The sequence below is a fragment of the Epinephelus moara genome, chromosome 8 (genome assembly GCF_006386435.1).
Source record: "Epinephelus moara isolate mb chromosome 8, YSFRI_EMoa_1.0, whole genome shotgun sequence".
Classification (NCBI taxonomy): domain Eukaryota; kingdom Metazoa; phylum Chordata; class Actinopteri; order Perciformes; family Serranidae; genus Epinephelus; species Epinephelus moara.
Window position 1 is genome coordinate 30,432,024 of NC_065513.1, and position 15,308 is coordinate 30,447,331.

General features: G+C 41.9%; 2 protein-coding genes across 3 annotated transcripts in view; both read right to left on the minus strand.

The window, feature by feature from the left end:
• LOC126395019 (ras-specific guanine nucleotide-releasing factor 2) overlaps nucleotides 1–2,557 on the minus strand; it is a 73,136-nt gene extending 70,579 nt beyond the window's left edge. For both annotated transcript variants that reach the window (XM_050052208.1, XM_050052207.1), the window contains exon 1: nucleotides 1,884–2,557. In XM_050052208.1, the coding sequence (XP_049908165.1) occupies nucleotides 1,884–2,159 (276 nt within the window). In that variant the 5' untranslated portion in view covers nucleotides 2,160–2,557. The remainder of the gene's footprint in view (nucleotides 1–1,883) is intronic.
• A 2,243-nt stretch (nucleotides 2,558–4,800) lies between these two features.
• Nucleotides 4,801–15,308, minus strand: part of msh3 (mutS homolog 3 (E. coli)) — a 73,710-nt gene continuing 63,202 nt past the window's right edge. Inside the window, exons 22-24 of the mRNA XM_050052019.1 lie at nucleotides 9,072–9,204; nucleotides 8,725–8,893; nucleotides 4,801–5,607 (exon numbers count right to left, since the gene is read on the minus strand). Of these exons, the coding sequence (XP_049907976.1) occupies nucleotides 5,526–5,607; nucleotides 8,725–8,893; nucleotides 9,072–9,204 (384 nt within the window). The 3' untranslated portion in view covers nucleotides 4,801–5,525. The remainder of the gene's footprint in view (nucleotides 5,608–8,724; nucleotides 8,894–9,071; nucleotides 9,205–15,308) is intronic.

The following is a 15,308-nucleotide window of genomic DNA, read 5'->3' on the forward strand; positions in this document are numbered from 1 at the left end:
TATTAACAGCTCAATTACAGAAATAAAGACACATGCTTCTTGCTTTATGTATGACTTGATTAAAACCACACTCTACCATCTCCTGGCTCTCCTGAAGCCTTTTCTCCATTTGCATACATCTGGAAAGAATTGTCTTGACTGAATTGACTGTACATTTAAAGAGACAGACATCTACTGTATAAGTAGGTGGGAGTCAGTGGGGAGGGATATTTTCTAGCAATGGTGATCAAGTGACGATGATTGGTGGCTATTTCGCTTCTCTCCACACCTCTCATATGATTAACTGTGCATCCGCTTAGTGTCTCCTTAATACTTACTCAAACTGTAAAAAAGTCAATGCTCTCCAGTGTATCGCTCCCTCTACATTTTAATGGGCATGATGCCTGTGCGCACACACACACACACACACACACACACACACACAATCCCCGAGGCCAGCTGAAAACTGGGATCAGAAACAGAAATCATTTTGTTTGCTCTGAATACTCTACTGAAGGAGTGTTTGCATGACATTGTTTATTTATTTATTTTTTTTTTTACTATAAGACAGATTGTCTCTCTGATTGATATCACCCCGGGATTCATGACCAGTGCATGCATGTTCCATTTTTTCTCAATGAAATGCATGTGCAAATGGTAATTCAAATGTTTCCTAGCAACAAGATCTACCTAACTGTTGGAGCAACAATGCTGAGGCAACTTCCAGGAGCGCAGTCACTGACAGATTTGCCCAAACATATTACCCTGCTTTAAAGTCATGAACCTCTCACCCTTTCTCAGCCCTGCAAGATGCAGCTGCGGATCTACAAAAATGCATTAAAGGTTTACTTAAAATTGTAGCTCAGATCAAAAGCTCTCTGAAGACATTAAATGTGCCACGCTGCAGTATGTGTAGATAAATGATGTAATGTTAGAGTCATAAAAACATGGCATCCTGGGAATGAATATTTTATTAAATGTAAAGATGTAGATTAATTGAAGCGGTGGATCAAGGAAATATAAAACATGCATGTAGTGCAGAATGAAAAGGTCTTCTCTTGCTTTATAGCGTTCATGAGGTTAAATACAAGAACCTGTTGCTGCATTGCTAAGGTTTCCTCCCATCAGACTCTAAATGAATTTGACTTTGGGCTACGGATAATCTCAACCTTGTCCGGCTAATCCACATGAGGTGGTGTTCAGAATAACTTCACTGCATTATGGTGCAAATGTGACAGACTACTGGGTTCACACTCAACAGGTTACAAATTAAGTACCTTTTGTCGCTGCGGTCGGCAAATTTCACGACCTCAGAGATAAAACTAGAGAGGAATACGTTTATGTGAAAAGGAAGAGGGTTTTTCGTTTGGGTTGAGCTGGAAAAAACATGCTGTGGGAAATCTAACTCTCCCACCAGCCTGCTCCCATTTGCACATCTGAGTCTTTGGGGGATGATCACCTGCTTGGGGATGATGCACTTGGAGCACTTGACACTGCAGGGCTCGCTGAAACTGTAGAGAGCAGAGATGCTGAGCTGCTGCAGCCACTTAAGTGATGCTTCATGAGAGACTTGATCTTTTTACATGGTCAGTTTAAGGGCTGTGAAACAATTTGAACTTGTAGTTGTCATTATTCTGATTTTTAAAAAGTTTACCAAACAAGCAATAATCAGTATAAATGTCTCCATGGGTTATGTGAAAACACAACACAGTAGCTTCCAGGTATTTATCTCCTTGGAGTGTCTGTGGATTATTTGGTGTATTATAATGAGTGACTGCACCATGATGACATCAGTGGGCTTGAGTAGATTTGGGGAAGTTAGACAAGATAGGAAAAATGTGGGAACTTTGATTCACAGCAGGGTTTAGTGGACTGACATCCCTCTGCTCTTTTAAAACTCTCACCTGTTTCTCCAGCGCTTCCTTCCCAGTAGTGGACATCTTGGGCGCCGGCGCGCGCTCGCAGGTGCATCTTTCCAACAGGTAAATCCCGGCAGGTCTCGTGCTCTGCTCGTTCTCGAAGTAGAACAGTATATTCTGGTAGAGGGCAAAGAACTTCTCGTGCCATCGGCTGCTCTCCGCGGTCTTCTTGCTCAGGTAGCCGCGCTTAGTCCCCTCTTTACGCGCGTACTCCGACAGATAGAGCGCGTGCCCTTCGTTGTAGCGGAAGCTCTTCTGCATTTTTGTCGTACGGTTTTGGAAGAGAAGAAGAAAGTGGGACAAGCGAAGCTTTCACCGCGAGCTCTCACAGCCCATGTTCGCCAGGGGTTGCGTGTGAACTCTCCCACCCAGAGATGCGCGGCTCAGAGGCGCCGTGGCGCACCAAAAAGTTGCCCCGCTGACTGGAGCGCTTCTGCAGAAGAACTCATAGTACAGAAGTCCGAGTCCCACAAACACTAGGATAAATCCATGCTGCTCGTCAAAAAGCACGCTTTTATATATGTATAAAAAAGAAAACAAGCAGGAAGGAAGCGAGAGGCGTGTCGTTCACAAAGGGGAGAACCCTCAAGTGGACACAGTGACAGAATCACAGACCCGGTGGAGAGTAATCGGCTTTGACAGTGGTTAACTCTCTGTCTCTCTATCGCATGCACACACTCACTCACTCACACTATCTCTCTTTCTCTCTCTGGTGATGCGCGCTGATCTTGGAGTTGGCGGAATTAAAGGCGGAGCGTGAGTTGTGTGAGTGTGTGTGAGTGAGTGAGAGAGAGAGAGAGAGGGAGATGTAATGCTGATTTCCTTAGTGGCAAATGTTGTGATTTGTTTCTGCATTATTAATAGCGTTGCATCTAAGAGCACACACTAATGAATACATTAATGGATAAAGAAAAAAGATCAATAGTCCTACAAATTCAACCTTGACTTCCTTCAGGCTTTTTTTTTTCCGCCTGACAACAAGAAATGTTGTAGTTTATATTGACACAGAGCTCCACTGATATTTTGGGAGAGTACAATTAAATATGAAAAAAACAACAACTGGAAAACCTTTTGTGGCTCCAGAGGGAGCTGCACTAAAGCAGAAAGTCTGATAAACCAACATATTCTTACTTTGACCTCATCACATAATATTGACGTTTGGTCATTTACTTTCCACGTTCACATACGATGTGCAAGGTACTCTGGGTGCGTTGGTTCTTTACATTCTGGGACACCGTTAATGCCTGTTGCATGCATTGTCTTCTTTCAAAATACACTTCTGTTTTCACAGGAAATTTAACTTTTACATATGGTCTCTTTCAAAGTAAATGCACTATGTCGGTACCACAAACTGACTTTTTTTCCCCCTTCAACAACAAACACAGGTGGTTGTATTTAGGCAACAAACACACTTGGTTGGGTTTAGGAAAATAGAACAGGGTTCGGGACATATAAACCGTTCTCTGGGGTGAAAGTCGGTGTTTGGACCCATCCATCACATCTCCTGCCCACCCCAGTCGGACTTTTGCCGCCTTAACTTTTGTCCTTGTGGGGCGTCGGTGGCTTAGTGGTAGAGCAGGCGCCCCATGTACAAGGCTGTTGCCGCAGCAGCCCGGGCTCGAATCCAGCCTGTGGCCCTTTGCTGCATGGAATTGGAAAGACGTGAGGTTATCAGACTTCTGTAGACCATTTCTCTTCTAATATTAACAATAATAATAATGCATTTTATTTGTAGGTGCCTTTCAGAGCGCTCAAGAACGCCTTACAAGACAGTAAAAAAAACAAAAAAAAAACAAGCAGCAATGTATCCATAGGTCATATAATCGAACAATTCCCTAATATCCAATAAACGTTAATAAAATGACTGGACAAAAATCATACTTAAAAACATTAGGTATAAAATCATCATCAGTGTTAATCAGTGTTAATATGTGTGTCTCCATTAAATCAGACTGAGTATGCCAGCTTGAAAAGGTTTTCAGACAGGATTGACAGTGGAAAGGGAGCCAAAATATTGTGAATGTCATGGGCGAGAGAGTTCCAGATGTGTGAGCAAAATGGCTGAAGGCTCTAGAACCCATGGTAGTCAAGCGGGCAGATAGTGATGAGGGGACTTGAAGGTAAGAAGCAGAATCTTGAAATCGATGCAATATTTAACAGGAAGCCAGTGAAGTTGCCAGAAGAAGAACAGGAGTGATATGATCTATGGAGGGGGTTCTGGTAATGATACGGGCATCTGAATTCTGGACCAACTGGAGTTTATGAAGACACTTGAGAGGGAGACCACAGAGGACAGAATTGCAATAATCAATACAGGATGTAACCAAAGAATGAACAAGGATAGCAGCGCTCTGAGGTATATTTCATAGATGAAAGTATGCAGACTGAGTGTCATTGTTGATGTGGGCCTCAAAAGACAGTGTACCCTCCAGGATGACACCCCGACTCTCACCTGATGGGATGGATGGACTTTGGAGTTGTCAATGGTTAGGAAGAAACTGTGCGGTTTAGCCAAAATAGATTTAGTATCCATAAGGAGAACCTCAGTTTTATTACTGTAAAGTTTGAGGAAGTTCTACAAAAGCCAAAGGGAATTGAGGGGAAGAGTAGAGGTAGGCCTAGTGGATAGATAGAGCTGGGTGTCATCAGCGTAGCAGTGGAACTGAATGTCAGATTTTCTGAAGATATGGCCAAAAGGTAGAAGGTAGATCATAAATAAAAGGGGATTTAGGACAGAGCCCTGAGGAGTGATTTTTACCAAAGCTCTCTTAGTACTGTGAAAGAGCGAAAACTGGACTGAAATTGTTCGGATTGTTGTGACTAAGGTGAGTGTGGATCTGAGTGGCAACTGATCTTTCAAGTATTTTAGAAAGGAATTTGTTCAAGTTGTTAGGATCTGCACCAGATTTCTTTAATATTGGAGTTATAGCAGCAGTTTTGAGAGATGTGGGCACAAGACCAGAGGTAAGGGAGGAATGTATAATCTCAGTTATTAAGGAGGAGAAGGAAGGAAGACAGATCCATCATCTGTGCTTGAGGCGAGGGGCTCAAGGCCACACTAGACACCAATAGCATAACTTTAACACACTGGTATCTCTAACCAAACTGTCACGGTAAAGCTGCATTATGGGTAATGCTACACACTGACAAAGGAGAAAATGCATGGAGTAAAACATCTCTGGTTCTGCTGCATCAATTTTGATCTTTTTTAACAGTTCTTCGAGACTATGTGAATGTTGTAGTAGTGTAATGCTAAATTGATGGTGTTCTCTTTGAAGGTAAAAGAACAGTGACAAGTTTGTCTTTTCTTTCTTCATTTAATCACGATCACCAAACACATGAATGTGACATGTAGTCTCGTAGGTAAAATCTTGATCTGGTGGGTATTAATTGATGGTACGATGATTAGGTTACAGTACAGATGGTGGTGCTAACCAGAACCTGAGAGGGTTAAAATCCTTTTCATGCACACAAACTAGCAAAGATAGCAGCAGCAACCACTACTCCATCAGTGCTGAGTCATTTTTCAAACAAGTTTTTACTTCTGTACTTCCTTGTATATGCTTCTTTGAGCATTCTCTCTTCTTTATTAGTGATCTGATGGTATTGACTACCGTTGTAGCACCGTCAAGAGCTTGACTGCAGCCACTCCATGAAGGACGATCTGTCCGAAATGCTCAAAAGATCTGAGAGAATTTTCTTATTCTTCCTAGAGAGATGGAGACAAAGACAGAGAAATGTTGCTTCAACAAAACACTGTATATAAAAATGTTGTATATCCTCACACAGTGTCTTACCCTGACATACAGCTGTGTAAGAGTACAATGAGGGTACAATAAAATCCCTGTTCTTAACCTCTGACCGGCAGCTCATCTCCTGCGTACGATTATTGTGTACTCAGCATGGCTTTACTCCAACAAAGGACAAACATTTCATATAGGGAGGATTACATTGACAGAGAAGTATGGCTGTCTGTGTGTGTGTGTGTGCGTGTGTGTGTGTGTGTGTGTGTGCTGACTGATATTTCATATGGTGAGGATTACTTAGGAAGAGGCTAAGCAGCACTCAACTCCCAGCAGGCTGTCTGTTACAGAGCGAGGAGATGCCATGTACAAATTTACAGAGATAGAAGAGTGTATTTGGAAAAAGTGCAAAACGCTGATGCTTTGACAGCAAAAGAGTTTGTCATATTCCCACTTCCTAGCTCAATCTTAAGTGTAACATCTGTACCTGGCAGTGTGTGGTTCATCCAAATAGAAAAACTTGGCTACATCAGATTTTCTCTTCCTTCCACTATTAGTATGCACTTGTACAATCCTCTCAAGACTTGGAAAAATAAATTAGCCAAATAAGATCAGGACCCCTGGGAGAGAGGTATGACAATAGTTTAACAAAACTGAGTCCATTTGGTTTTAATGAGCAATTCCAGCAAATTTATATGAATTAAATTTGGATTACAACAGATTAGGAACATTAATTTCAAATCAGACCTTTAAACAAGGAACAATTGAAAAAGCAATCCTGTTTCTGCTGAAGGAAAATTGCACCACAGACAGCTAAATAAAAGTAGTTATTGACAACCCACACAACATCTGATGGTGGTGATAAGACGGTCCAGAGGTCGTACTGGCTGCATCCCTTTCAGACATCATGAGAGTCTCTAAAAACTTTGAAATAAAAGTTGACAGCAACATGGTTTTGCATGTCTGAGGATCAAAGGGGCCTAAGTTTGGCAGCGGTAGATGAATTCCAAACGTCCTATCATAAACCTGCCTGTAGGTCTTTCTCCTCTCTGTCTCTCCTAAATCTGAGCTGCACCAGCACTCTGTACCCCGTCTGATGTACCAGGAATATTGGTACATTTTCTGGTAAGCAGCACAAGAATGAAATCAAGTTCATTTGCGGGATAAAGCTCAAATAAACCTCATTCAATGTTGGCAGAGCTGCTTTGAGTTTTATTTCCTAATGACACACATTTGACTCCTCTCAGCTGTCAAGCTTCATTAGTATTGAACAGTATTCAAGAAACTCTCTAAAAGTGCTGGAACAAAATATTTTTGATTTATGAGAAGGTTTAAAGGGATATTACTCCACAATTTTAGCATTAACCTTCCAGGAAGTAGGGGGATTTGTGAGAGACATGTTCAAAATGTAAAATAAAAGTAAAAATTAAAGCATTCAAGGCTGAAATATCCTCACTTTTGTCCTTAATATGAGTCAAGCCCCAAAAGCACCGCATCGTACATTTTCCCATAATGCAACCTGATAGTTTTACGTGTTAACCTGCATTCTGACCGTCTTTAGTCCAGCAACTTTAGTCCATTTCGATGAGGTCAGACTGTTAAAGCAGCAGGGGTGCTCTTACAGGATTACAGGACTGTTGGCAGAGTTGGGAGGGTTACTTTTATGGCTCTGACACACAAAGCCAACGGCCAGCCGTCTGTCAACGTTGGGCCATCGATGAGCGTCTTTCGCCCTAGCTGGTGCAGTGCATCCTTCACTGTTGTCCCTCATCGGCCCCTGTCTGCTTCTTCTGTCCGATTCAGCATATTGAACTGGCATCAGTGACAGCTGAGCCCATTGAGTGAAACCACTTTGATTGGTAGTTCAGCTCAGCGCACGTGAAGAAAAACGAAAGTGAGGAAAGTAAACAAAACAACTGAAGTCAAAAGGGAATGAGTTTGAAACAGGCTATTTGTTTAAAGATAAAAAAAAATAACTAACTAACTAAAACTAAATCTAAAATAGCTGTCAAAATTAACGTTGACCGTAAGTGGCTCCCAAAACATGTCAGGTTTGTAAAAGCACACTTTTTTTTAAAGTACAGTGAATTTCAAGCACAGAGCTTTTACTTTGAAGTGCGGTTTCCTGCTGTAAAGTGAGTGACTAATGAACAGCTACTTGACAGAGACGGCAAACTAACTTTATGACATGACCAAACTCAAGTGTGACACTGAATGTATTAATCTATGTGAACCTTGAACTAATGACTAAGGAGAAATTTGGACCCCGTGGCTGGACCAGTTGGGAACCACTGCCTTAGCAGAAACTTTCAGCTCCCTGGCAATGATCTCCCTCCAATCAGCTGCAATTCCATTTCATGTTTGTAGTTAAAGGATGAGTTGTTGTCTTCAACTATGTGAATTAGTCATTCTTTGTTCATTGCAGAGCTTTCATAGCGAGTGACAGGAATAAATAGAAACAGGGCATCTGACGAAATGGCAGTGCTGCGCGTCCCTTGTGGCCAGGTCAAACCTTCAAGTAGAAAATAATTGAATCGAACTGATGCTCACACGTCACATTCAGTTAGAACGTGATGTTAGAGAAAATAATGATTATTAATTGCCTTTGTAATATCTTTCCAGAGTTAAAATAAATAAAATACTGTCACAGAGTTCTACAAATCTTTGTACAATGTTTTGGCATCTGATAACCCTTTAAATTCACTGATCTATGGTACTTCCTGGATTTCACCATCTCATCTGATACAACATAGCCCCCTTGTGCTGTTTAACACAGTGCTGTTTTCAGTCTGAACGCCTACTTTGACCCACCCTGCTAGGTAAACACCCACATCTTTGAAACTTCACACCTCCAGTTTATGACACATGCTCTGTTATAATTCTTAGTCTCAAAAAGCCCAAACAGAGATAACCCCGTTACCATCACCAGAAATATTTTCCCAGACTTTAAAAAGCTCCTCCAGAGCCACAAAATATATTACTCAAATGTTTTCACAGTTGTTCTCCCTGTGACTTGTAAACTGATCTTTTTGTGTGAAATTCCTTTAAGAAATGGTCAGGGTGAATACACGCATTCGCTGTACCTCCTGGCGTTGACCATGCTCTCAAGCTCTCGGGCTTTGCGTGCAGCAGAGTGTAGTATAGAATCTGGGATGTCAGCCAATCGGGCAACATTCAGGCCGTAGCTCCGCCCTGCAGCTCCTTCAGTTAACTGGTAGAGGAAAGTGATGAACTCTGGCTGAACCTCTCCATCTGTCAGCATTCACACACACATATACATTAAACTCTCAACAAAGTGCCAGGTGATAATGACTTAGAAAAAATATGACTGCTCTTAATTTACCTGCAAGACAACAGTCAAACCAGGAATTCCCAGCAAAAAAAGATCTAAATCATTTTCACATGCACACAAAAATGTGCACACACATACCGTCAGTGTCAGTGTCGATGTCAGGTTCATTGAGTAGGAAAGCCATGTGGTAGTTAGACACATGTTGAGGATAGACCCGCTCCAGCTCACACAGAGGAGGGTAATGGGTCACAAACAGGGTGAGGGATTTCACCTAAGAAAAGGAAAGAGAGAGTGAAGTGTTAACATTTTGATGCCAGGTCTAAAAAGGTTGAGGAGCTTCCAGGGACCCTGTGTACCAGACTTTTCGGCATGTTACGGATCTGGAAAACTGCATAAACAGGGTCAGCCAGATGTAAATGCAATCCGTACATCGGGGGGCAGATTCACAAAAGGATTGCAAGGTTTTTGCAGCTAAAGCTGCACTAATAAACAAAAAGAAATGGTGTAATTCTCAATGCACTCGCTAAGGGTGAAATGCACCCTAAACTGTGCTGCCATGCATCGTTTAGTGCAACATTGGCCCCTTTCTATGCAAATGAGCCTCGTTGCAAAACCAGTCTAATCCACATTGATCAGCGTTGCATGCAGTTACACAGAAATTATTAATATCTTCAGAGAGTTGGTGGTAACTTAAGTGCACTTATAAGGGGTGCCATTCTGAGACTTTCCAGACTGCCTTAAGGTTTGGGGAATGTCTCTGAACCTCGTCGGTCATGACCTGTAGCTCACTGTGGCTCTTCTTTTGCTCTGTTGTTCTGCCCACTGTGTTCTTGATGCAAAGGCAACGTTTATACTTTCCAACATGGATAATTGATCTTTCACGTAGTCCCGCCCCCCGAACGCAGTCTGGTCAATTAATGTATAGCAGTCAGGGTCCAGTTAGGGACGTGACTATACCTAAGGGAGCAGTTAGGTATAGTCAGGGTCCAACAACTACACAGCTGTGCTCCATTGACTCTATGCAATCGTTTCATATTTCCTTCATTTTCAGGCTGATTTTCTGGATTTGGAGCTAAATGTTGTGCCTGGGGCACGTCGTGTATTAATGATACTTGTTACCTGGAGAGGTTGGAAAAAGATATACGTTTCTTCCCTGTTCCCAAACCAAAATCAAACCCTGAAAAGTGTAGGGTTAGCTAGCTAGCTACTGAAGATATAGATACTGAATGTATACACATGCTGCTTTTGCTTTTAGTGCTTGTAACAATGAATAAAGACCGACCCTGTTTTACAAGAGAAGCAGGGAAACTTTGCTGAATTTCAACCAGCTGTGTGTCATCGCAGTGTCTGCAAATGAACGGTATCTGGCTTCCACCAGAGCCACCAGCCTGTCTGCAAGTGTAGTTTGAGCGCAGACGGGACGAGGAAAAGCCAGACACCATTCATATGCATATAGTGCGATGACACATAGCTGGTTGAAAATCACTTAAGTTTCCCTTTATTTTCATTGTCTTCTGTGTTCTGTGTTGATCACCAGTGATGTTTGACATCCTGGATATATCCTTCAAACACAGACTGTAGAACCCTCTGTTTGCTTCTCTCTAGAATCAATATTACATTTTTACAAAAATGTGATGATATTTCTTCAGGAAGTGCAGTTAGTTACAGTGTGGGCTCCATGCTAGCTACAACAGCTTGACACACTATCGCAAAGGGGCGGGGCTTTGCGATGGGTCCACTTCAAACCGATTGCACACAACTTCAAAAAATGTAACAGCATATTTGTATGGTAATATCATCAGCGCAATATCTTTTCGGACCTTGAGATGAGGCAGATGGTTGCAAGTGATGAGCAATTCATGGTGCTTTCAGTGGCTGTAATCCATTCTTTGTCTATGTGTTTGCATTAGGGTTGCAATGTTATGGGATTTTCATGGTACACTAACCTTTTCAGAAAATATCACTATTTCATGATATCACAATATACAGCATAACAACATTGTTATTTTCATCGCTTACAGTGAGCCTTAAAGAAATTAAAACAGAAGGGTTTTTAACAAATGCTATATTGTCATTAAAACTTGAAACTATTATTTAAATGTTAGTATGTGTAAAAAGTCTGACAGGCAGTCAAGGAGGACGTGTGCGGTTGCACTTTTTATATCATACCGTACATAAGCAAATGCACAAGGTATGATAACCATCAATTTTCATACCACAGTACACAATTTAATGGTACACAGCTGCAACCCTAGTTCACATATGTAAGAGAATATTCAGCAGAAAGGTAGAAAAAAGCATAGCCGCAGGAAGAAATGTCATCATTGCAGTCGCTGCTTAAACTGGCCTGCCACAGAAGCTTGTCATTTCTGTTGTCTCTGAGAGTTGAAGACATCTCTAGGTAAAAGTAAGAAAAGTAAGTACAGGCTGTACACTAGTAACGTCACTTGAGGTGACCCCCCACCTGCTATGTTTGGTTTTACTGACAATAGAACTACCACCTTCCCACCTACTCACCAGCTTTGCAAAGTGCCTGTGAAAACTGAGATCTATCACTATGTGCACAGAATGCAGACAAGAAAATGATGGGAAAACTGAAGTAAATGTTGAGATACTGCAGTTGTATTTGTCACAGTCTATTAAACAGACACATTTTAATACCGGGTGGTCATGTTGATTGAATAATGATCACATATAAAAAACATAATGAGCCAAATTTTCATAAAACATAGTAAAGAAACAGAAACATCCTCATAAACAAGGTGAAGCCATAGTGGACCTTTTTCACTGCAGACATTTTGACATGTCATAGTGGGAAAATCACAGGTGAAATTGATATCATTAACGATGGCTCAATTCCATGAAGTGTCCCAGTAAGCTCTTCCAGTGAGCCAGCATGCTCAGTGCCAGACCTCCCCTTAGCGGAATGCAGCCACCATTAACGTTAATAAATACACCTGTGCTTTCCCGACTATGACAAGTCAAAAATGTCTACTGTGAAAAAAGTCTATCACACAATAAACAAGACTAACAGTCTAAAGACTGGTGGCTCTGTGAGGCTCATGCTCGCAATGATAATTCTAACATGCTGATATTTAGTAAACGTAATCTCACCATGTTCACCAGTTTAGCATGTTTGCATTCTAATATCTCCCAGTTGGCACTAAGCACTGGGGCTGCCCCCTAATAGTCGAGCAAACGTTAGTCGACAAGAAAGGTCATTAGTGGACAAGATTTCATTGGAAGTTTAGTCGCAGAAAAAAAACAAAAACAAAAAAACAAAACAAATGTGAATCGCTATTAGGAGCTGGGCTGTCTGCACAAAACTTCACGGCAGTCCCTCAAAAAGCTGTTGAGATATTTCAGTGACGCACCAGCCAACAAATGAACACCCTAACCAACTAATTTACAAAGCAACGTCACCTTCAGCGCACGCTCACTTGGTGTTGTAAGCCCTTACACATAATATGCATATTTACCCTTTATACAAGCATATGATTAATAAGCCTAGTAAACACCAGAATCTTGATTCTATTCTACTAAATATTTTTATTTCTTTTGACCTCAGTGATTATTAATCTTTTTTTTTTTTTTACTATTTCTTCAGCCTCACACAAAGGAGAAAAGTAGGCGGCAAAAAGAACAAAAAGACAAGAGACAAAGGAAAGAGACAAAGTGATACACAAACCAAATGGTAGGTATTATAACAAATGTTGCATTATGTAACAGCGCTCCTGTTACCACAACTAAGCAAAAGTTTTAGCTGAAAAGCCAAAAGCAGATCTATATCTACCGTACTTTGGCACAGTGTTACTTAACCGCCTCTGTACCCTGCAGTGTGCTGAGCTAATACATGAGTACACGCTTTGTGAATATTACCACCAGTATAAACACATACATACAGTATTGTGTCACTCTTTCCCCCCATCACTCTTTTGTTTTGTTTTTCTCTTCAGGATGTCTGCAGTCAATCACTCCGTTTCTCTGCCTCTCACTGTAAACACCACTCCCCGCTTTTCAGGCTCTGGAGGGGGATCGAGCAAAGTGAAGGCACTTCACCTCATCCCGCTATACTTTAATCTCTGTCAGGCCTGGGAGCCACCCAAAGGCTACATGACTGAACTCTGGCATTAAGGTTAAGACGTGAAAATCACAAAAAGCGGATGGGGCGTGCACTCAGCCTCTTTCTCAAATGCATGCACAAACATTTTTCCCCTCTCAGGACAGCTGCTGAGAGCTCTTCACTAAAACAAATGCATTTCCTTTTCCTGCTTACTTTAACAGCTCAATCACATGAATGATAGCAGGGAGGATGCGTTAACACAAAACACTGAAAATATCTCATGCATACTAAAAACAGTCCTGACGATGTGACAAAGTGTTGAAACATAAAAGCTAACGCTGGACTAGTGTTAGTATTAATAATCATTAGGTCTGATGATGACAGTAATGAAAACAAATAGTGGTGAATCATGGTGAAGCAGGCCTGAGCCTTACATCATCGCAGCAGACAAGCGGCTGCAGGACTCGTCTGACTCCAGGATCGTCCCGCTAACCGCTCGGTCTAAGAAAGGTCACACGTCACTAGTAATACCTTCCTCTGAAAGAGACGTGCATGGTGACTCCCACATGTTTTAAACAAAGACACACAGACCTGCACACTCATACGGGCACACGTGCACACACAGGCAAGCTACTTCAATCATTCCTGTCCACCTACACTGAAAAAGGTAAAAACAAACGGAGCGTGGCAGCGGGAGGCTCCAGCCTGGATAATGGTCTGATTAGGTGCTAATGGCGGCTCATTACCAGGCCACCCTTGGGTGAACTGACAGCCGTGTTCTGCAGAGCTGGACGATGTGATGAAATTAGCGCTGAAACAATTAGACAATTAATCGATTAGTCGGTAACCAGAAAATTAATCACAGGCAATTTCGATGATCAAATAATTGTTTAAATCAAGTTAAAAGAAATCCAAACACTTCCTCACTCTCAACCTGTCAAATACCGCAGCAGCAGAAGTTTGGTCAGTGGCCCTACGCATTCAACTATGGCGCTTTAGGTTCCCCTCTGGCGTCAGTTTTCAATGCTCAGGGACAGCATGTCAATTTCCTGCTCGTTACAGTTTGCGGGAAATGTTTCATCACCAAAAAAAGATCATGGGCTTGGTTTAAATATCTACATCTATTATGTAACTTCACTTATGTCAGTAAGTTAACAAGTATGTCACATGATGTATGTGATGTTTACTATGTTACATAGTTTGTTCAGACGGGACACAAACAGTGGTCTACTGATCTCCTGAGTGAAAGCCCTACATTTGTTTGAACCATCCACCAAACCGAGTTAGAAGCCTGATGCATCTCATACAGACACAGAGTAGGGCTGCACAACATGCAAGAAAAATCATATACATATATAATCATATCATATATTAACATTGTCCAGAGTTCCCCTTTCATACATGTAGCACACACCAGGAGATTTCCAGTGTCAGAAGCGTTCTCACCTGCTGGAAATACTCTGGTTTAGGCAAGGGGTGGTACCTGCATAAAGCGTGCAGCAAGCAGGACATGATGCGGATTACAGCGTAGTAACATGGCCAGTTTGTAATTTAGTCATACACAACAGAGTCTCTTGCCGCTCCTTGAATCTGTCTGACAATGTCGGCTTTGGCCCTTCAGGACAGAAGTTCCTGAATCTCGCAGTCTCTCCAGTGAGACATTTTTGTTGCTGTCCTTGTTTAATGAGAACATTCTTGGCAAATGCTTTTACCAAGAACTTCACCTCTAGCGGCACAATACGAATGCCCCCGGCCGTCCCTCTTAATCACGGCCCCAGTTCAGAGAGAAAACCCACAAAATAGAACCGGAGTCCTATTCCATCATTCCTAGTTGCGGTATTCAGGCGACCAGGCCTGTTTTGAGAACTAAGTTTGTTAAAGTAAACACTTCAGACCCCATGGGACACTCAGCTAAGAGCATCGAGGGGGTGCCATGAGGCAGGAGCTGGGAAAGCTGGTAGCTTGCCTCACAGTGGACCGTCAACCAACTACGAGCTTTCTGAACAAACCGTCTTCTTCACCCTCAGATTTTCTTCAGGTTTTGCTTGAGCCTCATTATACAAACATCAACATGCCCACTTGCTTGCTGTGATTTCTTCAGACAGTTAGATGCTCTATTCCTACATGGGCTCAATGGGACATTACACGGACTTTGTACTAGTGAGCTGGCAGTGTAAAGTCCGATCCAATTGTAGCACTATCAGATAATATCTAGATCATTTTAGTTTTGCAGTGCATGTGTAAAAGTTGCTTGGAAGTTTATTTGAAGATGTGTTTCTTACCAGAATAATCACTCTTCTTTTAGCTCTGTT